The sequence below is a fragment of the Coenobita brevimanus genome, chromosome 95 (assembly GCF_032717465.1).
Source record: "Coenobita brevimanus isolate Jiangsu-jjx chromosome 95, ASM3271746v2, whole genome shotgun sequence".
NCBI classification, from domain to species: domain Eukaryota; kingdom Metazoa; phylum Arthropoda; class Malacostraca; order Decapoda; family Coenobitidae; genus Coenobita; species Coenobita brevimanus.
In genome coordinates, this window is record NC_137048.1 from 7325631 (window position 1) to 7347717 (window position 22087).

The 22087-nt window shown below is 39.7% G+C and overlaps 1 protein-coding gene across 1 annotated transcript in view; it reads right to left on the reverse strand.

Annotated features, from left to right (window-relative positions):
- Positions 1 to 22087, reverse strand: part of LOC145413189 (SWI/SNF-related matrix-associated actin-dependent regulator of chromatin subfamily A containing DEAD/H box 1 homolog) — a 97233-nt gene that overhangs the window by 24837 nt on the left and 50309 nt on the right. Inside the window, exons 3-4 of the mRNA XM_080282915.1 lie at positions 5138 to 5255; positions 4411 to 4593 (exon numbers count right to left, since the gene is read on the reverse strand). Of these exons, the coding sequence (XP_080139041.1) occupies positions 4411 to 4593; positions 5138 to 5255 (301 nt within the window). The remainder of the gene's footprint in view (positions 1 to 4410; positions 4594 to 5137; positions 5256 to 22087) is intronic.

Below are 22087 nucleotides of genomic sequence, written 5' to 3' on the forward strand. Positions count from 1 at the left end.
TATATGTTTATATTACTATTATGAGAGAGTGGTTGGCATTTGGTACTGGTGTGTGGGGCGTAAAATAGTTATTTCACACCCCTCACTTCTAACGGCTCTCCCCGTCCTGTGAAAGTCAACGAAGTCATGAAACCTACATCAATGGAAAGCTGAAGGTTTGTACTTTCTAATGGTACCTTATTTTTTTCTCTAGCTTTACTCTGTGCAGAATTATTAAGGTTTAAAGGTTTGTTTACATTTGGCTGAAACCCCTGCGGGAGAGGACAGTCAGACCAAAACAATACCCGCGGTTAAAGGGTTAAGGCATCTGGCAACAGACAGAATAGATAGATGAGGATGCTTGCAACTTAACCCCTTCACGCCGGGGGGTTTTCAATGTTGCACGCTCCTCCCTACGGGGGATATCTGTGACGGAAAAAAAACACCCTTACATCAAACCCTAATATCTGCCAAACTATAACCGACAGAGAAAAAATTAAAGATACATAAGAATCATCAACTCTTCCTCTTTCAAATCAAAGTATCCCCATGTTTCCATGTGGTCCCATCGATGAGTAAGGATAAGTTAAAGTTCAAAGGGTGGTGGGAAGATGCTTGTGGCTATACATGTCAACAGGCGTTGCTCCGCGCCCAAAATCATGACAGCTATACAAGTCAGCCAGCAGTTAGGGGTTAAGGCTCATCCCCATTCCTTGGCTGCTTCATATTTCAAGGTACCAAGAGAAAACTGTATCTCCAACAGCAACTTGTTTGCAGTATTCCATTAGTATGCACTGGTTTTAGTCCAGCCCAGCACAGGGTATTTCACTTCTATCATTTATAATCTCATTGCCCTCACCCAGTTTTTTTCCTTTTCACTCTCCCATACTTCTCATTAAAAAGGTCATATAACAATAGTTCCCACTCTAACTCCAGTTCTCTCCTCTCTTGCTTTCCTCGCGCCCTTCCTGCTCACTCATTTTTCCAGCTCAAACATTATTTTCATTATGGTGTCTGGTGGGTAAAGGCATTCCAAACTGAAATGAATGGGAATCATTACTTACACTACATAATGTCACTCATGCAAAGGCAACTAGTCACTCTTGCCTTAAAAGTCAAAACTAAGTAGCCTAGCCCCAGGCTCTATACTCCTGACTGGATAAAACAGTGCTGGATGGGAGATGTATTCGGAAAATTTCATTCTGACTTTCCACCAAAGGTGAATATACCCATGGGTCTCACGTGTTACTTGGTGTGCTATTTACAACTTTCGTGTACCAGTTATATCACATAAACTTTGGTCCATAGTTAACTCAAGAAAGGAATGTATACATTTTCGTTTTTTAAGGCTCCAACATGCTTGCATGCATTGGCCTTGATCACCTAATGGCGGCTCTCCTTGCTGCCCGATCTCTTGCAACTTCCCTATTTAGTCCCTTAACCCTGAGGTCACACTCAATGACCTCGTCCCAGGTTGTTTTCAGTTTACCTCTCTTTACCCTACTCCCAGCATTAACAATTCTCACTTTCTGCACCCAATTATCATCCCCCATCCTCTCCATGTTTCCAAACCATCTCAATCTACCTCTCCTCATCACAGCACAAATACACTCCAGTCCTAACCTACCTTTCAACTCTTCCATTGTAAACCTAACCATCCTAGGCCTTGCACTTAAGGATGCACTGCACATCCATCTAATTGCCATTTCTGTAAGTTTGAGCCTACAAATATCCTCTTCCTTTACTGACCAGGTTTCACTACCATACAGGATCACACTCCTAACACATGCCGCATACAAAGATCCCTCCCTCAGCAGTAGCCCTCTCAATGTCAGGAGAGGCAACAGCTCCTTGAACATCTTCCAACCACTCCTCACTAGCCACAGGGCTAGCTCCTGCCCCACCTCCAGCAAATAACATGTCTCCCAGACAACAAAACTCTTCCACACACTCAACAGAGTCACCGGCAAAGTTCAAACCTTTCACACCTGGCAATATCCACATGCTCTCCCCAACACACCGCACATGAAATCTGCATTATCTCGCAGTCTACCTCTAATACCACTACATTTCTTATGCAACCACTTATCACAAACACTGCACAAGATGGAGTTACTTCCCATGCTCTTGTGACAAATTGCACATGGACACTCTCACTCTTCTTTGACACTACCACCCCATGCCCTAGATACCATCACATTTGTTTTATCTGCATTTACTCGTAGGCCCTTGTGGCCCATACCATCCCTCTACTTCCTAAATCTTTCCTCTGTCTCCTTTTCATTCTCTGCAATCAACACTAACTCATCAGCATACAACATTTACTACAGAAGTCCATTTCTGAAGTCATGTGAGAGGGCTTCAAGTATCATGATAAACAACATGGGACTCAAGACTGACCCCTGATGCACACCAACATTCATGGAAACCTCATCACTCAAATCTCCATTCACCCTCGCCTGGGTCCGAGCACCAACATACATAGCCATAACGACTCTAACAGGCCACTCCTCAATCCCAAGCCTTCTCATCACCCACTTTACCACTCTCCAGGGACTCTGCCAAAGGCCTTCTCCACATCAAAAAAAAAAAAAAAAAAAAAAAAAAAAAAGCAGTTCCCTTTATTTCCTATATATTGTTCATGAAGCTGTCAAACAATAAATATGGCATCAGCGGTCCCTTTGAATGGCATAAACCCAAGCCGTATCTCGTCAATATTTGCTTTTTCTCTAATCATACCTTCTAGAACTATCTCCATTACCTTCATTATCTGGTCTAAATGCTTTATGCCTCTATAATTTCCTCTTTCCAGGGCATCACACTTCCCCTTGTACACATTTACAATTACTTGTACACTCTTCAGTCAATCATCTGGGACAACACATATATAATGGTATTATCAAGCCAGTGACCAACCTCATTCCTATATCTTCTGAGGCTTTCAACATTTCAGCAGTCAACCCAGACACACTTGTTGCCTTCCCCACCTGCATTCTGCCTATTGCCCTGCTCACAGTAGCAGCATCAATCAAAGGCCAAGGGCCGAACACTGGATCTGCTGGCTCCAAAACCTTCCTTGTCCCACTCAAACTCCTCATTCAACAACCAGTTGTAATGCTCTCTCCATGCGTCTTTAATACCTCCACTGTTTACCACAACCCTTCCTTCATCATTCTTTACACACTGCTCACCTATGATAACCCTATTTTCCCTCTTCATCTGATTTGCCACCTTAAAAATCACATTCTTCCCTTCCACACAATTCTGGTTATCAAGTAAAGTCTCTGTGACTCAGACTTCGCTCTGTAAACCACTTTTCTAGTCCTATGTTTGGCAGCCAAGTATTCCTCTTTGTTACCACCCTTCTTCCATTCCTGGAAAAGCCTTCTTTTCTCCTTAACTGTAGCTTTTACACCCTCATGTATACATGCTGTGAATATCTTATTAACAAACATTCTTGTAATATACTTGGGTACAGTATTGATGTAAACGAAAAGGCTTGAGATTTTTTTCTATAACTGATTTTTGCATAGGCAGTCTGTTCCCTACGTCCAGCAGTCCTCCTATGTGTACCAAATGACATTACACATATTCTCATGTCACTGCTTGGGTGCTAATACCCACTGTCCTCACTGAATAAAACTATGGTTGTATATTCAGGACTGACCTGACAGCATTAGAAGGCATTACAGGAGGTGCAGATATGCTAGGTTGGTAGGTCCTCTAGAAGACTATCATCATCATCATCATCATCATCCAATCCTGTGTTGCCCCATGAGGAGCATAGGAGCCCTGGCCTACGCAAGTTGGTCCTGACATTTAAGATAAGAGTGACCAGCCTCATTCATCCATGAATGGCATTACATGAGCAATAAACTCCAAGCACTCTTTGGATATAAACCTGCAGAGGCTCAATCCGATACAAGTGCCTTAATTACCCACTAAACCACCAGGCGCCATAATATGGTTATGTGGTTACTGCCCAGCATAGTAAATGGTGTTCTGGTGTTCAGGAAACCATTTGGCTTGTCACTCAGTGTAGAGTCATCTGCAGACAGAAGGAAGGGGAAAGAATGAAGGAAAGAAAGACAGAAGAGGAAGGAAGAAAAGATGGAGGAAAGAGAGGAAAGTGCAGGGCCGCAGGCACCCGAGAGCAGCACTATATCGAGTGAGAGGATGGTGAGCGCTGTCACCTACCACTAATACATTTTAAAAGTGAAATTCAAATTCTCGAACTTCACTGCCCAAACCTAATACTGATCACATATTCTGCCCAATGGCAGTCTACCATCATTCTCACTAAGAAAACTACTCTGACTTAACTAACCGTATCTGTCATTGTGGCAGCAGTCTACAATCTGCTTACCATTACATAGATAAAAGTCAACCAGACAAACTCAAGGATCACAGTACAGTACTAGAGTTACTAACCGTGTCTGTCCAACTCTGTGGCATCGGTCTTCAGCCTGTTTATCATTATATGGGTTAAAGTCGATGTCATGAAGAATGACAGTGTTGGCTGCAGTCAGATTTACGCCCAATCCACCAGCTCTAGTAGACAGCAGGAACACAAATATGTCCTCATCTTCGGTAAACTGGTCTATCAGTTCTTGCCTGTGAAGATATACCTTGTTATGTTACTGTATTATTACATTCATCATCATCACTACCATCAACACTATGATGACCATCACTCCAGGTTAACCCTTTAAAGGACAAGTCTCTCTCCTCTGCCCTCTGTGCATCTACTATTATCTCCATCATCATCACTACTGTTAACATTCCAAGTTTTCCCACTCAAGGATAAAACTCTCTCCTTATTTGGTCTTACTGGCTGTTAATTTCTTCCAATACTGCCTGAAAAATTCTTTCCTCTACCTAGTTTTCTGCCTACTTCTTCATATGTGTTAACCATTTTAATTCAAGAACATTATTTATGTATCATTTCTGATGCTACCAAAGTATTTTACTTCACTTAGGGAAGACCTCTAGAACTGGAAGAGTTACATACAGCTTTCATGAATCCCTTTCACCATAAAATACCTACCTCAGGATGAACTGCATCAGCCTGGAGAGGCACAAACTAACTACAAAATAGGTTACCAGATTCAAGGAATTCAAAAAGTCATAAATAAAATAGTACAGTGTGATTATTTACCTTTCAGAGACCTGTGTAGAGCCATCAAATCTAAGGTAATTGTGGTCACGGATCTTAAGGTACTCCTCTAAGATGTTGAGTACAATTACAAACTGAGAGAACAGCAACACCCTGGCACCTGTAATAAAAAACAGATGTGTACTTCTCTCATACAGAATAAATACAGTTGGAACTAATGTGCAATACTGTACTAGTATTGGGGTTTAGCAACATTTGAGATCTGCCCAAAAAGAAACCAAACTTTTTAAACAGCGCCCCAACTAACTGGCATAGCATGGTCGCAATGGGAGCACTGTTTAGGGGTGAATTTGAGCTTTATTCTAACACCAGATGCATCGCGCCACATACTCGTCATCGAGGTACATGCACACGAGTGAACATGTGTTTAATACACTTGGCAATTTGTTGCAAGTTGAACAATGAAGGATGTTCAAGAGCAACATGTTTCCATGATACTGTATTCTGTCTCATATTGGGTAAAATTTTACAAAGATTTTTCAAATGTTGCAACAGGTTCCAGCGGTTCAAATCGGGAAGAACATCCATTGGTGATCATCTCAAATCTGGACAGCATCAATGTCAAGAGTAAACGATCATGTTAAGAATGTGCATGTTGCAATTCATGAAAATCATCAAGACTGTTCTTACCAAATTGTATCTTTACAGGAATGAGTCAAACTCGTACTGTCCCGTGTCTAAAACCATTTTAATCATACATATCCTTAAATTTATGAATTGTTTTGGCACACACTATTTCATTTGGTGGTGCATTCCAGTGATCAATTCCCCTATATGGGAAACTAAACTTCCTTACGTCTTTATCCTCTCTCTTTTTCTGCAGCTTTCTGCAGTCTCCTCTTCCTGATGCATCCCCATAGGTTATGTAATCATTTAAATCTATTTTCTCCTTCCCTGATATGCATTTATATAGCATAATCATGTCACCTCTTTTCCTTCTCTCCTGTAGAGTAGGTAGATTCAGTTTTCCTCGTCTTTCTTCGTAGCTTAGATCCCGTAAACTTGGTACCCATCTTGTAGCGGGCCTTTGAACATTTCAATCTTCTCTATTTATTTTTTGAGATGAAGACTCCAGACTACTGATGCATACTCCAGGGTTGGTCTGATGAAAGATGTTATTATCTTTCTTAGCATGTCTTCATTTAGATATGTGAATGCTATTCTCATATTTGCAAGCAGTGTATACATGTTCCGTACCTTCTCATTGATGTGGTCAGCTGGAGACAGTCTGTTATTGATAATCACACCTAGGTCCTTCTCTCTTTCTGATGTGTGTAAGGTTTTATTTCCTAACTTATAATCCCAATCAGGTCTTTTTCCACTTTTACCAAACTAGGTTACATGACACTTGTCCACACTGAATTCCATTAGTCACGTATTGCTCCATTCATGAAGTTTATTTACTTCTTCTTGTAGCTCTTTACGAGAGTCTGCATTAGTTATTTTCCTTTGTCTTTCTCCCCCATCAGAAAACATATTTAGATAGCTTTCATTTCCAATGTTGCTATCTGTATCATTTATATACACTAAAAACATGACTGGTGCCAGCACTGAGCCCTGTGGAACTTGACTAGTCACTTCCCTCCATGATGAGTAGTTTCCCCTTAGTACTGTTCTCATTTCTCTTTTTCTGAGAAAATCTTGCATCTAACAGTACAGTTTGCCTCGGATTCCTCCTTGATGGTACAGTTTCCATAAAAGTCTTTGGTGAGGTACTCTGTTAAATCTATCTATCTATCTATCTATTGCCAGATGCCATAATCCCTTATACGGGATGGCCACAAACAAATCGCCTCCATGTCACCCTGTCCCCCACTATTTCACTGCCCTGCTCCCAACTCACACCCCCCTCTCTCATATACCTCTCCACTCCATCCCTCCATCTTATCCTTGGCCTTCCCCTCCCTCTCTGCCCCTCCATCTCACTTACATACACTCTCCTCACCAGTCTCTCAATCTCCATCCTCTCCACATGGCTAAACCACCTCAGTGTGTTTCTCCTAATGCTTCCTATCACATCCACATCCACACCACAACGTTCCTTCACATCCTTATTTGTCAGTCTGTCTCTCCATGTGACTCCACACACTTCTCTCAAATAACTGATTTCCACTGCTCTCACTCTTGACTTGTGTCCCTTCAACAACATCCAAGCTTCACTTCCATACGTCAGAGTCGGTATCACAATACTGTCATGTAATAACTTTTTCACTTCCATGCTCACTTTCCTATTTCTTATCACTGCCTTCAAGGAACCAGCAACCTTTCTTCCTTGTTGTACCATTTCAAGCACTTCACCCTCCAAACTTCCATCCTTACTCATCACAGTACCCAAGTACTTAAACTTACTCACATTTTCCATTTCCTCATCTTCCAACCTCACTGTACATTCACTGAGTTCACCTCTCTCAAAGACCATAACTTTACTCTTCCCTACATTCATCTTTAAATTAAGTTTCTTAAACACTCTCCCAAACTCATTCACCAAGCCTTGCAGCTCCCCTTCGTCTTCACTTAACAACACAGTATCACCTGCAAATAGCAGTACAGGGAGTTTCCAAACACTATCCTTTCTCATTAGGGCCACTAAAACATCCACTGCCCTATCTTGTATCTCTTTTATAACCCTATCCATATACAGATTGAACAACCATGGAGACATGACACATCCCTGTTTCAACCCAACCTTCAAGTAGAAAAACTCACTCAGTTCACTATCCACAAGCACTGCAGCCTAAGCAACCTCATTCATACTCTTCACAGCATTCAACAACTTCCCATCTACTCCATATATTCTTAAAACTTTCCACAATCCTTGTCTATCCACCCTGTCATATGCTTTCTCCAAATCCATGAAGGCCACATACAACTTCTTTCCCTTCTCTAGACACTTTTCCACTAAAGATCTAAGAATGAATATCTGATCTACACAACCTCTTCCCTTCCTAAAGCCTCCCTGTTCTTCTCCAACTAATTCTTCTGTTCTTTCTCTAACTCTGTCAATAAGTATCCTACCATACACTTTTCCTATTATACTAAGAAGACAAATGCCCCTATGATTACCACACACTTCTTTTTCCCCTTTTCCTTTGTACAAGGGAATAATTATACCTGACTTCCAATCCTCCGGGACTCTACCTTCCTCCCAGGCCAATCTGCACATCTTCCACATCCATTCTACTACTACCTCTCCCCCATGCTTCAGCATTTCACCACACACTCCATCAATTCCTGGGGCTTTCCCCATTTTGACTTTCTTCAATGCTTCCACAATTTCCATCCTACTGATTCCTTCCTGTCTTCTCACCTCCCTCCTTCTCCCAGCCATTCCCCAGCCTCTTATACTCGGATTACTTTCATTCTCTATGTTCAACAATTCCTTAAAGTGTTCTCTCCATCTGCTCACTTTTTCTCCCTTCTCAACTAGTAATCTACCATTTTTATCTTTCACTCCCCTTCTAACTTCTTTGCCACCCTGTCTGACTCTCTTTACCTCTTTCCAGAACATTTTCTTACATTCCCTCCACTTTACACTCAAATTCCTTCCAAATTCCTCATCCACTCCCTTCTTACTCCCTCTTACTAATCTTTTCACATCTCTCTTCCTTTCTACATACAACTCTCTCTTCCATTTCTCAACTTCTTCCACGCCCCTATTTCTCATCCATTCATTATATGCTTTCTTCTTTTGTGTCACAGCCTGTCTCACCTCTTCATTCCACCATGCTGTTCCTTGCACTCCCTTTCATCTTCTCTTCACCCCACACAGCACCTCAAATGCTGCACATATTTCCTGTTTGAATATCTTGCACACACCTTCCATGTCCCCCATCTACTCCAATTCATATTTACCCAATCGTTCCTCCACTTCTCTCTTATATTCTGCCTTTTTCTCATCCTCTTGTAACCTTTCCACTCTCCTTACATCTACTCCTTCCTCCCGTCTTTCCCTTCTTCAATTTCTCCATTTTACTTTGACCCTGAGTCTGACCACCACTTGGTGGTGGTCAGAAAGTCTACCCCTGCAACCTCTGTATGCTCTTGGATCCATTACACATCTTTGCATCCTTTCATCCACACACATATAATCAAGCATTGCCTTCCTTTCATTAAGTTTACCACCCATCCTTCTCATTACTCGCCATGTATACCTGTGGATCATCTTGAGCCTGAATAGGGTATTGGCTATCACCAACCCCCTCCCGGCACAAATGTCCACTAAAGCACTGCCATTCTCATCTATCTCAGCAGGCACACCCCACTCACAAACTACTCCATCCACCTTGACATTCCCTACTTTACCATTCATATCACCAAACAAAAACACTCTCTCATTCCTTTCAAACTTTTCCATGCACACTTCAACATTTGTCCAGAACTTGTCTCTCACTCTGCTTGGACGATCTTGCGTTGGCGCGTACACGCACACAATCGCCCACATTTATAGTCCAACTTTCAGTCTTACCCACACAATCCTTAAGTCAACTGATCCATACTCTCTTATATTCTCCTTCCATCTGTTACTCACAACAATACACACTCCTTCTTTTGACCTCTCATTCTCACCTACTCCTGCACATATCCCCCATTCATACTCCCATTCTCTCACACTCTCACCTCCCCATTTAGTTTCAGTTAATCCACATACATCCACTTTTGCACCCTCAAGCACCTGTACAATCTCTCTCTCTTTCACCTCATCATTTGCACCCCTTACATTTCAGGTCGCCATCCATATCATGTCCTTTGTACGTTCCTTAGTCGTCATGTTTTGGTCAGTCCTGGTCCGAGGCTTCTTGTTCTTATTTTTCGTTAGTGTTTTCCAGGGAGGGGCACTAACCCTCCGCCAACCCATTTGCTGTCACGTAGAGAACACGTGTTGGTTAGTTATAAGGTTACTACCCAGCATTGTATATGATTTCCTGGTTTTCGGGAAATCATTTGGCTTGCCACTCGATGCAGAGCTACCCTAAAACCAGGGTACCACTACACTACGTGGGTGGATGATGGGCACCCCCACCTACTTTCTTGAAATCTAAATAGATACTGTCCACCCATCCTTCTCTTTTCTGTACTGTTTCTGTTACTCTATCATAGTAGCTCAACAGATTAGTAACACATGATTTTCCCTTTCTGAAACCAAACTGTCTGTCTGTTATCATATTGTGTTTTTCTATATGATTTACCCAAACTTTTCTGATCAGCTTTGTAATATCTTGCTTACAACACTGGTTAGCGATACTGGTCAGCAGCTGAGTTGATTCTGTCTATTCCATTTCTTGAATAAGGGAACAATGTTTGCTCTCTTCCAAATATCAGGTAATTTACCCTGTCTCCAGGATTCCTTGAAAATTAAAGATAATGGTTTACTTAACTCCTTTGCACATTCATGCAGCACCCAACATGAAATTTCATCAGGACCATTTGTTTTTCCTTTGTCTAATTTACTTAACTCCTCCTGTACTTCTTTTTCTGATATTTGTATATCTGGTAATACGTGTGGGCATGTATGTTCCATATCATCCCTCTCAAAATTATTTTCTTCTGTAAAAACCGATTGTGGTAGGTGGGGGCGCTCACCATCCACTCACTGGATGTAGTGCTGCTGTCGGGTGTCGGCCCTTTCCTCTCCTCCATCCTTCTTTCCTTCCATCCTCTTCTGTCTTCCTTTACTTCATTCTTTGCTTGTCCTTCTGCCTACGGGTAACTATACACTTCCTCTTCTGTCTTTCCTTCATTCTTTCCTCTTCCTTCTGCCTGTGGGTGACTCTACACTGAGTGACATGCCAAATGGCTTCTTGTACACCAGGAAACCATTTACTACGCTGGGTGGTAACCATATAACCAAATTTTGGTGCCTGGTGGTTAAGTGAGTAATTATTGCGCTCCAATTGCACTGAACCAGTGAAGGTTTATATCCAAGGGATGGTTGGGGTTGATTGCTCATGTAATGCCACTCAGGGATGAGTGTGGCTGGTCACTCTCATCTTAAATGCCGGGACCAACTGCTTAGCCCCGGGCTCCTATGCTCCTCATGGGGCAATGTAGGATTGGATGATGGATGGATGAAAAACTGATTCAAAATTTTTATTTGGTGCTTCACAAATACCCTTCTCTTTTGTACAGGTGATCCCCTCATCCGTAATGGACTGTATTTTTCTTTTACTTTGGTTCTGCTTATGATGTAGCTGTAAAACAGCTTCGGTTGAGCACTACTTTTATTTATGATATCTTCCTCTGTTTTTGGGATTCCCTCCTTATTCTTGTATAATCGTTTCTTGCCTGTTTATAGTTGTTATATGCCCTTTCACTATTGTGTCTTTTGTATCTATTCCACAACAAATATCTTTTTTCTTTTGATTTTTTTACATTCGGTATTAAACCATTTTTTTTATTTCCTATTCTGCTTCTTTGTGTTGTGGGATGTACTTCAGGACTCCTATTTCATAAAGTTCACAAAATTTTTTATATATAGCATTTGTATCTTGTCTTCTAAGCTCCATTTCCCAATCTATTTCTATGAAGTACTTCTTTAGGTCATGGTAGTTTCCCTTTTTATAATATAAGCTCTGTTTGTAACTTTCATTGCTGTTAACTATGTCATATGCTATCCTTAAGTTGCAATTTAGTACTGCATGGTCACTTTTGCCAAATGGAGGGTGATACATTGTCAATAACATTTTCTTGCCTAGTAAATATAAGATCTAGCACTTAGGGTACATCGAGTCCTCTTTTTCTGGTGCTTACCCTTACATAATGCAATAGGAAAAACTCCTGCACAAGATCCAGGAGCTTTTGGTCCCAACAGCTTTCTTGGCTTATTATATCTAAAGCATTCCATTTATATTTGTATTAAAATCTCCAGTTAATATAATTCTTTCTAATTTCTCTTCCATTCTATGTAGTAATGCTCTTAAACTCTGAATTGTACCCTCTGCCAGATCCTCATATTCACCTCTTTCCTATGTGTTTGATCTGGGTGGCATGTATAAATTTGCTACAATTACTTTCCCTTCAGATGTATTGATCTCTGCTGCAATCAGTTTACATGTAAGGGTACATCTAGTTCTAGTTCTCTGACTTTTAGATTTTTCTTTGTTAATATTACAATTCCTCCTCCTTTCTTTAAGTTCCTATCTCTTCTCCATATAATGTAATCCTCTAAGTTTAGGATGTCATCTTATATCCTTGGTGTTAATTTTGTTTCAGTTAGGCATATTATATGTGGTTCATTTTCTCTGATATAATCATTCATCTCTAATAATTAAGATACCTTTCTATCTACATTTGAGTACATCAATTTAATCATATTGTTTACAAACTTGTTATGACTTGGGTCTACTACCTTCCTCCTTTTTATTCCCTCCTGTTTATGTACCACTTTCAAACCAGCAATCCAATTACTCTGTAAAAAAAAAATGTATTCTCCTCCTCCTCTGACCTTCCTTTTTTTCATTGTTTTTGTTTCCTCCTCCTTCTCTTTTAGTAATTCCAGTTCCTCTTGAGTTAGGCATCTTTTATTCAAAAATTTTTGAATTCCTCTTTCTCCATGAGTTTCTTTGCATTTTTTAGCATCTCCTCCACAGTGTTACACTCTGGAAGGTTACCTTTAGGGGCCTTGACATATTACTTTCATATTTGTGTTCCTCTATGTCTTTATTACAGATTTCCTCTGATACTTCCTTCAACATGCTCATTACATTTGCCATCTCCTTTTTGTCTCTCGAGATCTAGTTTTTTATTTATTTCTCTTCTATACAAGTGATTACTATAGCTTTGTTGATATCTGCTGAATCTCTGACCAATTTAGGATTGTTTTGGATTATTCTTTTCACTTCCTTTTTCATGCTTTTTTCTTCAACCCTAGTTTCTTTCTTTACTTTCACCATTTCAGCATAAGTGGTTTCCACATCATATTTGTAGCTTTGCATCGCTTCATTCACCTGTATTATCTTCTCCTCAATATCACTGCTCTGATCTATCAGGCTGCTTACTTGCCTAATTGTCTCTGTATCGTTTTTGAACTCTTCCATGATACTCTCGTGGTTGACTGCTGTGCTTGCCATTTCAGAACCCACTTCTACTGTCAGTTCATCTATTGCTGTGTCTTTCTTGTTGACTTACTTTCCTAGTTTTTCTATTTCTTCCTTCTGCATGCAATTGTTTCTTAATTTCATCCATTTCATTCTGAAATGCCATCTCCAATCTGTTTACCCGTTCTACCAGCTTATTGTATGTCTCCATTTCAACCAGTTCCTGGTAGAAATCATCATCCTGCTTTCTACCTTAATCCCTTTTCTTTTCCAAATTTGCTTTACTAAAGTAGGTGGACATCATGCAGTACTAAGAGCACAGATTCTACATACATTCCCTGGCGCAGACAAAACAACTGATCAGCTGATGCTGGGTGCATTCCTGCACTACTTTGTTTATTTTACTATTTGAACAACAGTCTTACTTAAAACTTCCTCTTTTTATATTAGGACACCATTTAGTTTAACCTGGTACAGAGCTTGACTCATATAAATATACTAATTTAGGTATGGCCACTTGGCCAGGCGTGGCCAGATACAGAGCAACGTGATGTGCGTCCGCTCTGCTCGGCGCCTCATGTAATTCACCGGGTCGGTCAGGATCACTTGATGGTCGTGATCGTCAGCTTTTACCCTCCCGGAAGGGAGCTGAGAGCTCATATAGTCCGATCTAAGGGCAAGGCTGTGACCTTCACACACGCACACACCCGTCCCCTTGCTCAAGGGGGACAGTAACCACCCACTTCGTCAGTGAAACTTTTCGCAACCTGAGCGAGGCGCGAACTCCCGTCTACCAGATGGCAAGCGTGTGTGTGTGTGTGTGTGTGTGTGTGTGTGTGTGTGTGTGTGTGTGTGTCTGTGTGTGTGTGTGTGTGTGTGTGTGTGTGTGTGTGTGTGTGTGTGTGTCTGTGTCTGTGTCTGTGTGTGTGTGTGTGTGTGTCTGTGTATTTACCTATTCACCTATTTGTAGTATACAGGAATTGAGCAATGCTTGTGTTGTCCTGTCTCCAAATCCACATTTATCAAGTCTACCTTTACACACATGAATGTTTTGCTCATGCACCACCTCTTCGTCTAAGTCGTTCCAAATATTTATGTATTTACCTAATATACCTAAATGTGATATAAACGGAACGTGCTATGCTCGTGGGTTTCCGTCACTGTTTCGCAATAAGTCAAATTCAGCTTTAAACTCGTTTACATTTTTAGACTGGACGATCTCTTTGCCCAGGCTATTACATAAATCTATACTTCTGAAAGGAAAGCTATATTTCTTGATATCCTTCAAGCAGATTGACTTTTTCAATTTCATTCTGTGTCCTCTTGTTACTCTGTTATCCCATACAAACAGATCTTCTTTGTCAATTTTATCTACTCCCACCATGGTCCTGAACACTGCAATCATGTCTCACATCTTTCTCTTTTCCTCTAAGGAAGGCAAATTCAGCTTTTCCAGCCTCTCTCTGTATGACAGGTCTGCCAGACTGGTGACCATCTTGATTGTTGTTCTTTGTATTCTCTCAATCTTGTTTATATCTTTCCTTTTGTGTGGGGACCACACTACCGCTGCATATTCTAACCTGGGGCGGATCATGACCACTATTAATTTTTTCATCATCTCCTCATCCATATAATGAAATGCTACTCTTATGTTAGTCAAGAAGTTTATAGGTCTCTCCAACTATCTTGTTAATGTACTTTTCTGGTGACAAACTATCTTGGACCAGCACTCCCAAATCTTTCTCTTATCTCATTTTTGTGATTAATTCATTACCCAACAAATAATTCAGTGATGGCCTCCTGGTACTTTTACCCACTTCCAATATTTTACATTTCTTTACATTAAATTTCATTTCCCAGGTCCGGCTCCAATCATGTATCCTATGCAAATCCAACTGCAGCGTTTTACAATCCTCCTCAATCTCTACCTTCCTCAAGATCTTTACATCATCACCAAACAGACTTGCATAACTGTTCACTCCATCTACCATATCATTTACGTAAATCAGGAACATTACTGGCGCCAACACCGAGACTTGAGGGACTCCACTTGTTACTTCCCTCCATCCAGACATCCTATCCTTTATTACTGTCCTCATTTGTCTGTCTCTCAAAAAGTCCCTCATCCATTCCAGAAGTTCCCCCTTCAGTCCTCCTATATATTCTAGTTTCCACATTAGTCTCTTATGAGGTACCTTGTCAAAGGCCTTCTCTAAGTACACACAATCCACCCAACCATCTCCCTCCTGTACCACGTCAATCGCTCTTGAGTAAAAGCTCAACAAGTTAGAAACACATGACCTTCCACTTCTGAATCCAAACTGACATTCAGCCAAAATATTCATCTCTTCTAGATATTTTATCCATCTGTCTTTTAGGATTTTCTCACAGAGTTTTGCGATCATGCTGGCTAGAGACACTGGTCTATAATTCAGGGGTTCTTCCCTGTGTGTGTGTGTGTGTGTGTGTGTGTGTGTGTGTGTGTGTGTGTGTGTGTGTGTGTGTGTGTGTGTGTGTGTGTTCTTACTTAATTCTTATCTAATTGTATCTTTACTGGAATGAGTCAAGCTCGTACTGTCCCGTGTCTTAAACCATATTTATCGTACATATCCTTAAATTTGTGAATTGTTTTGGCACACACTATTTCATTCAGTAGTGCATTCCACTGATCAATTGCTCTGTTTGGGAAACTGAATTTCCTTACGTCTTTATCAACTCTCTTCTTATGCAGTTTTTTGCAGTGTCCTCTTGCTGATGCTTCCCCATAGGTTAAGTAATCATTTATGTCTATTTTCTCCTTCCCTGATATGCACTTATATAGCATTATCATGTCACCTCTTTTCCTTCTCTCCTGTAGTGTTGGTAGATTCAGTTTATTTAGTCTTTCTTCGTAGCTTAGGTCCCTTAAGCTTGGTATCCATCTTGTAGCGGCCCTTTGAACTTTATCAATCTTGTCTATGTGCTTTTTGAGATAAGGACTCCAGACTACTGATGCATATTCCAGGGTTGGTCTAATGAATGATGTTATTATCCTTCTTAGCATGTCTTCATTTATGTATGTGAGTGCTATTCTCATAATTGCAAGCAGTGTATACATGTTCCGTACCTTCTCGCTGATGTGGTCAGCCGGAGATAGTCTGTTACTGATAATCACACCTAGGTCTTTCTCTCTTTCTGATGTGTATAGGGTTTTATTTCCTAACTTATAATCCCAATCAGGTCTTTTTCCACTTTTACCGAACTTGATTACATGACACTTGTCCACATTGAATTCCATTTGTCATGTACTACTCCATTCATGAAGTTTATTTAATTCTTCTTGTAGCTCTTTACAAGAGTCTGTGTTAGCAATTTTCCTTTGTATTTTTGCATCATCTGCAAACATATTCAGATAGCTCTCATTTCCAGTGTTACTGTTTATATCATTTATATACACTAAAAACATGATTGGTGCCAGCACTGAACCCTGTGGTACTCCACTAGTCACTTCTTTCCATGATGAGTAGTTTCCTCTTAGTACTGTTCTCATTTCTTTTTTTATGAGAAAGTCTTGCATCCAACAAAACAGTTTGCCTCGAATTCCTCCTTGATGGTACAGTTTCCATAAAAGTCTTTGGTGTGGTACTGTGTCAAAAGCTTTCTTGAAAATTAAATAGATACTGTCCACCCATCCTTCCCTTTCCTGTATTGTGTTTGTTACTCTGTCATAGTAGCTCAACAGATTAGTAACACATGATTTTCCTTTTCTGAAACCAAACTGTCTTTCTGTTATCATACTGTGTTCTTCTAGATGATTTACCCAAGCTTTTCTCATAAGCTTTTCTAATACCTTGCTTACAACACTGGTCAGTGATACTGGTTGGTAGTTGAGTGGATTTTGTCTATTTCCTTTCTTGAATAAGGGGACAATATTTGCTTTTTTCCAAATATCAGGTAGTTTACCTTGACTCAAGGATTTCTTGAAAATTAAAAATAATGGTTTACTTAACTCCTTTGCACATTCTCGTAGTACCCAACGTGAAATTTCATCAGGACCACTTGCTTTTCCTTTGTCTAATCTACTTAACTCCTCCTGTATTACTTTTTCTGCTATTTGTATATCTGGTAGTATGTGTGGACATGCATGTTCCACATAGTCCCTCTCAAAATTTTTTTCTTCTATAAAAACTAATTGGAAATTCTTATTTAGTGCTTCACAAATATCTTTCTCTTGTGTATAAGTGATTCCCTCGTCCGTAATGGATTGTATTATATCTTTTACTTTGGTTTTGCTTCTGATATAGCTGTAAAACAGCTTTGGTTGATCACTACTTTTATTTATTATATCCTCCTCAAACTGTTTTGGGGCTTCCCTCCTTATTCTTGTATAATCGTTTCTTGCCTGCTTGTAATTATTATACGCCCTTTCACTATTATGTCTTCTGTATCTATTCCACAACAAATCTTTTCTTTCTTTTGATTTTTTACATTCTGTATTGAACCATTTCTGTATTTTCTTATCTGCTTCTTTGTGCTGTGGGATGTACTTCTGGACTTCTATTTCATAAAATTCACAGAATTTTTTATATACAGCATTTAAATCTTGTCCTCTAAGCTCATTTTCCCAATCAACCTCTAAGAAATACTTCTTTAGGTCTTGATAATTTCCCTTTTTATAGTTTAGGCTCTTTTTGTAACTGTCATTGCTGTTTACTATGTCATATGCTATCCTGAAGTTATAATTTAGTACTGCATGATCGCTTTTGCCGAGTGGAGGGTGATATATTAAACTGTCAATATCATTTTCTTGCCAAGTAAATATTAGATCTAGCACTGAAGGTACATCAAGTCCTCTTTTTCTGGTGGTTTCCCTCACATGTTGCGTTAGGAAGAACTCTTGTACGAGATCCAGGAGCTCTTGGTCCCAACAGCTTTCTTGGCTAATCATATCTAGAGTATTCCAATTTATATTTGTATTGAAATCCCCAGTTAGTATAATTCTTTTTGATTTCTCTTCCATTTTATGTAGTAATGATCTTAAACTCTGAATTGTACTCTCTGCCAGGTCCTCATATTCATCTCTTTCCCATGTGTCTGATCTGGGTGGCATGTACAAATTGGCTACAATTACTTTACCTTCAGATGTGTCGATCTCTACTGCAATCAGTTCTACTTGTGATGGTATATCTAGTTTTATTTCATTAACTTTTAGATTTTTCTTATTTAATATTATAATTCCTCCTTTTTTAAAATTTCTGTCTCTTCTCCATATATTGTATTCCTCTAAGCTTAGTATGTCATTGGATATCCTTGGTGTTAATTCTGTTTCAGTTAGGCATATTATTTGTGGTTCATTTTCTCTGACATAATCATTTATCTCTAGTAATTTAGATACCATTCCATCCACATTTGAGTACATCAACTTTATCATCTTGTTTATATACTTGTCATGACATGGTTCTACTACCTGCCTCCTTTTTATTCCATCCTGTTTGTGTACCACTTTCGTACCTGCAATCCTATTACTTTGAAAAAAATTTCTTCTTGTCCTCTTCTGATCTTCCCTCATTTTTTATTTTTGCTTCCTCCCTTCTCTCTTTCAGTAATTCCAGTTCCTCTTGTGTTAGGCATCTTTTTATCCATACATTTTTGAACTCCTCTTTTTCCTTAAGATTCTTTGCATTTTTTAGTATCTCTTCCACAGTGTTTACACTCTGGAAAGTCACCTTTAGAGGTCTTGTCTTGCTTTTCTCGTATTTCCCTAACCTTTTGTGTTCCTCTGTGTCTTTACTACAGATTTCCTCTGATACTTCTTTCAGTAAGCTCATTACATTTGCCATCTCCTTTTTGTCTCTAGTGATCTTGTTTTTAACTTTATCCTCTTCTATACCAGTCATTACTATTGATCTGTTTATCTCTACTGAATCTCTGACTAACTTTGGATTGTTTTGGATTATTCTTTTCACCTCCTTTTTAATGCTTTTTTCCTCCACCCTTGTTTCTAAGTCTTTCTTTACTTTCACCATTTCAGCATACGTGGTTTCTACATCATTTTTGTAGCTTTGCACAGCTTCATTTACTTGTGTTATCTTCTCCTCGATATCACTGCTCTGGTCAATAAGATTGCTAACTTGCCTAATTGTCTCTGTGTCATTTTTGAACTCTTCCATAACACTCTCGTGATTGACTACTGTACTTGCCATTTCACTCATTTTCTTCCTAAGTGTACTCAATTCCACGGTTAGTTCACTGATGGTTGTATCTTTCTTATTGGCCTCCCTTTCTAGTTTTTCTATTTCTTCCTTTTGGAAGTGCATCTGCTTCTTTATTTCATCAATTTCATTTTTGAAAGCCATTTCTAGTTTGTTTACACGTTCAACCAGTCTATTGTGGGTCTCTACTTCAACCAGTTCTTGGTAGAAATCATCATTTTGCTTTTTACCTTTATCCCTTTTCTTTTCCAAATTTGTTTTACTGAAGTATGTATCCATTTTGCAATACTTAAAGTGCAAAGCATATACTTACAATCTCCGTCTTGTTGTAGTCTAAACAAACCTCAGAGATGACTCAGCGTATTCTTTCGTCTTGGTTCTATTTCCTGTTTTTACAAGACTTGTTGAAACTTGTTATTTTTTTCCTTTTTATAATGAACAATCATTTAGTCTAACCTGGTACTGAGCTTGATTCATACAAAGATACTATTTAGGTAATGCCACTGACCGTGATGATTTGGTACGGAGCGCCGGTGTCACACGTCTGTCTAGATTGAATCCCTCTGTGTGTGTGTGTGTGTGTGTGTGTGTGTGTGTGTGTGTGTGTGTGTGTGTGTGTGTGTGTGTGTGTGTGTGTGTGTGTGTGTGTGTGTGTGTGTGTGTGTGTGTGTGTGTGTGTGTGTGTGTGTGTGTGTGTGTGTGTGTGTGTGTGTGTGTGTGTGTGTGTGTGTGTGTGTGTGTGTGTGTGTGTGTGTGTGTGTGTGTGTGTGTGTGTGTGTGTGTGTGTGTGTGTGTGTGTGTGTGTGTGTGTGTGTGTGTGTGTGTGTAACTGAAACTGGAAACCAAACATGACAAGATGGTTACAACTGGGTCACAGATGGGTCAGTTACAATTTCTGGTCAACTGGAATTTTTGAAAGGGGTGTTTTGACCCCTAACTGTTCCCACTGGTTTTATATTACATGAAATGTGACATGGATGCTTCATGGATTTTCTTGCTTCTGGATCAATGCATATTTATTGGTTTCAAGCACTGAAGCACAACCCTGAAAAATCTTTCACTTGTGCAAGTGATGAGTAGTCCAATAGGACCACAAAGTGCTTGTATAAACTAAATGTGGAAAGCAAGCAACTACACAAGACATAATTGTTGTTAACAACCTGAACTGATGCCACCACCATATACAATAATATCCTTCAGCTTAGGTGTCATGACTTGTGCTCAATGGAAATACCTGTATATATTTACTGAGTATTCTTCAAAGAATCAACAGTGTGTGTTATATGAAAGTTACATATCTAGCTATCAATGTATAATTTATTTATCTATCTATCTATCTACATCTATCTGTATCCAAATGCCTTAATTCCAGAGGGGTAGCCATAAATAAACTGTCTCCATGTCACCCTGTCCTCTGCCATCAGGCAGCCCTCACTACAACTCATGCCACCTCATGTCTCCTTATTACCCTACATTTTTATATTACAGGAATCAACTATCGGTAGTTGTTCCTACAACCCCAGGCTCATCTACGAACCTGGAGGTTTGTAGGAGGCTGGCCACTTCAACCAGCAATTCCCAGAGGATTGTTTGACCAACTTTTGTTTACTAACAAGAAAATCACAGCTTTAAAACCATCACCAAGACAAAGCTTTTCCTATGAAGACACATGTATCACATAAAGACAACTAGGATTAAAGGTCAAAGTCAATTCTGAACTCAGAGGGCAAAGATATCTCTACTCGAAATGGTCACAGAACGAAGAGTACTGTGAGACTGCAAATTATCACATGCATCTTTTTCTTTTCACTGCTACGATAATTTGGACAGAACTACTCAGGAGAACTTTTGACAGAATTTCATTATTCTGCTGACTGTCCATCAGATTCCTCTATCTCAATAATTTCTTCATGTGACCATGGCTTAACACTATACAATTTCATCAAGTTTACAAAAGACCTCTCACGGTAAGGAGGTTAATCAACAGTATATGGATGCCCTTCAATTTGTTCAGTAAACTGAAAACAACTGCCTGGAGGTATAAAAAAAAAAAAAAAAAAACAGAATACCCAATAAATCATCAAAGCAAAGGGAGGTTAATTATCCAATGAGGTTTGGAAGGCAAATTACTGAGTACTGAAAAATTATAATGTGAATATTTGTTAGTGTATGGAAAGCAAGAAGGCATACCATATACTTTTAGATATGGTCATCAATTTGCTCTCTATGGTGCTTCATCATTAACCCATATTGTGCAAAGTGCTACCTGGGCTGCACTCATTACCTTCTATGAATAATTTGAGGTTTTCCACCACAATTTCTAGTCAAAGGTAACATTAGTGGTGTGCATGGGAGTACTGTGTATGGCATTCCACCACCTGATGAAAACAAATGTTCAGCTCTGGTGCACCACAATATATATTTATATACAAATGGTAGGTGGGGACGCTCACCATCCACTCACTCAATGCAGCGCCACTCTGGGTGTCTGTCCTTTCCTCTCTTCCATCCTTCCTCTTCTGTCTTTCTTTTCTTCATTCTTTCCTCCTTCTTCTGCCTACGGGTGACTTTACACTCCCTCTTCTGTCTTTCTTTCCTTCAGTCTTTCATCTTCCTTCTGCCTATGGGTCACTCTACACTAAGTGAGAAGCCAAATGGTTTCCTGTACACCAGGAAACCATTTACTACACTGGGTGGTAACCATATAA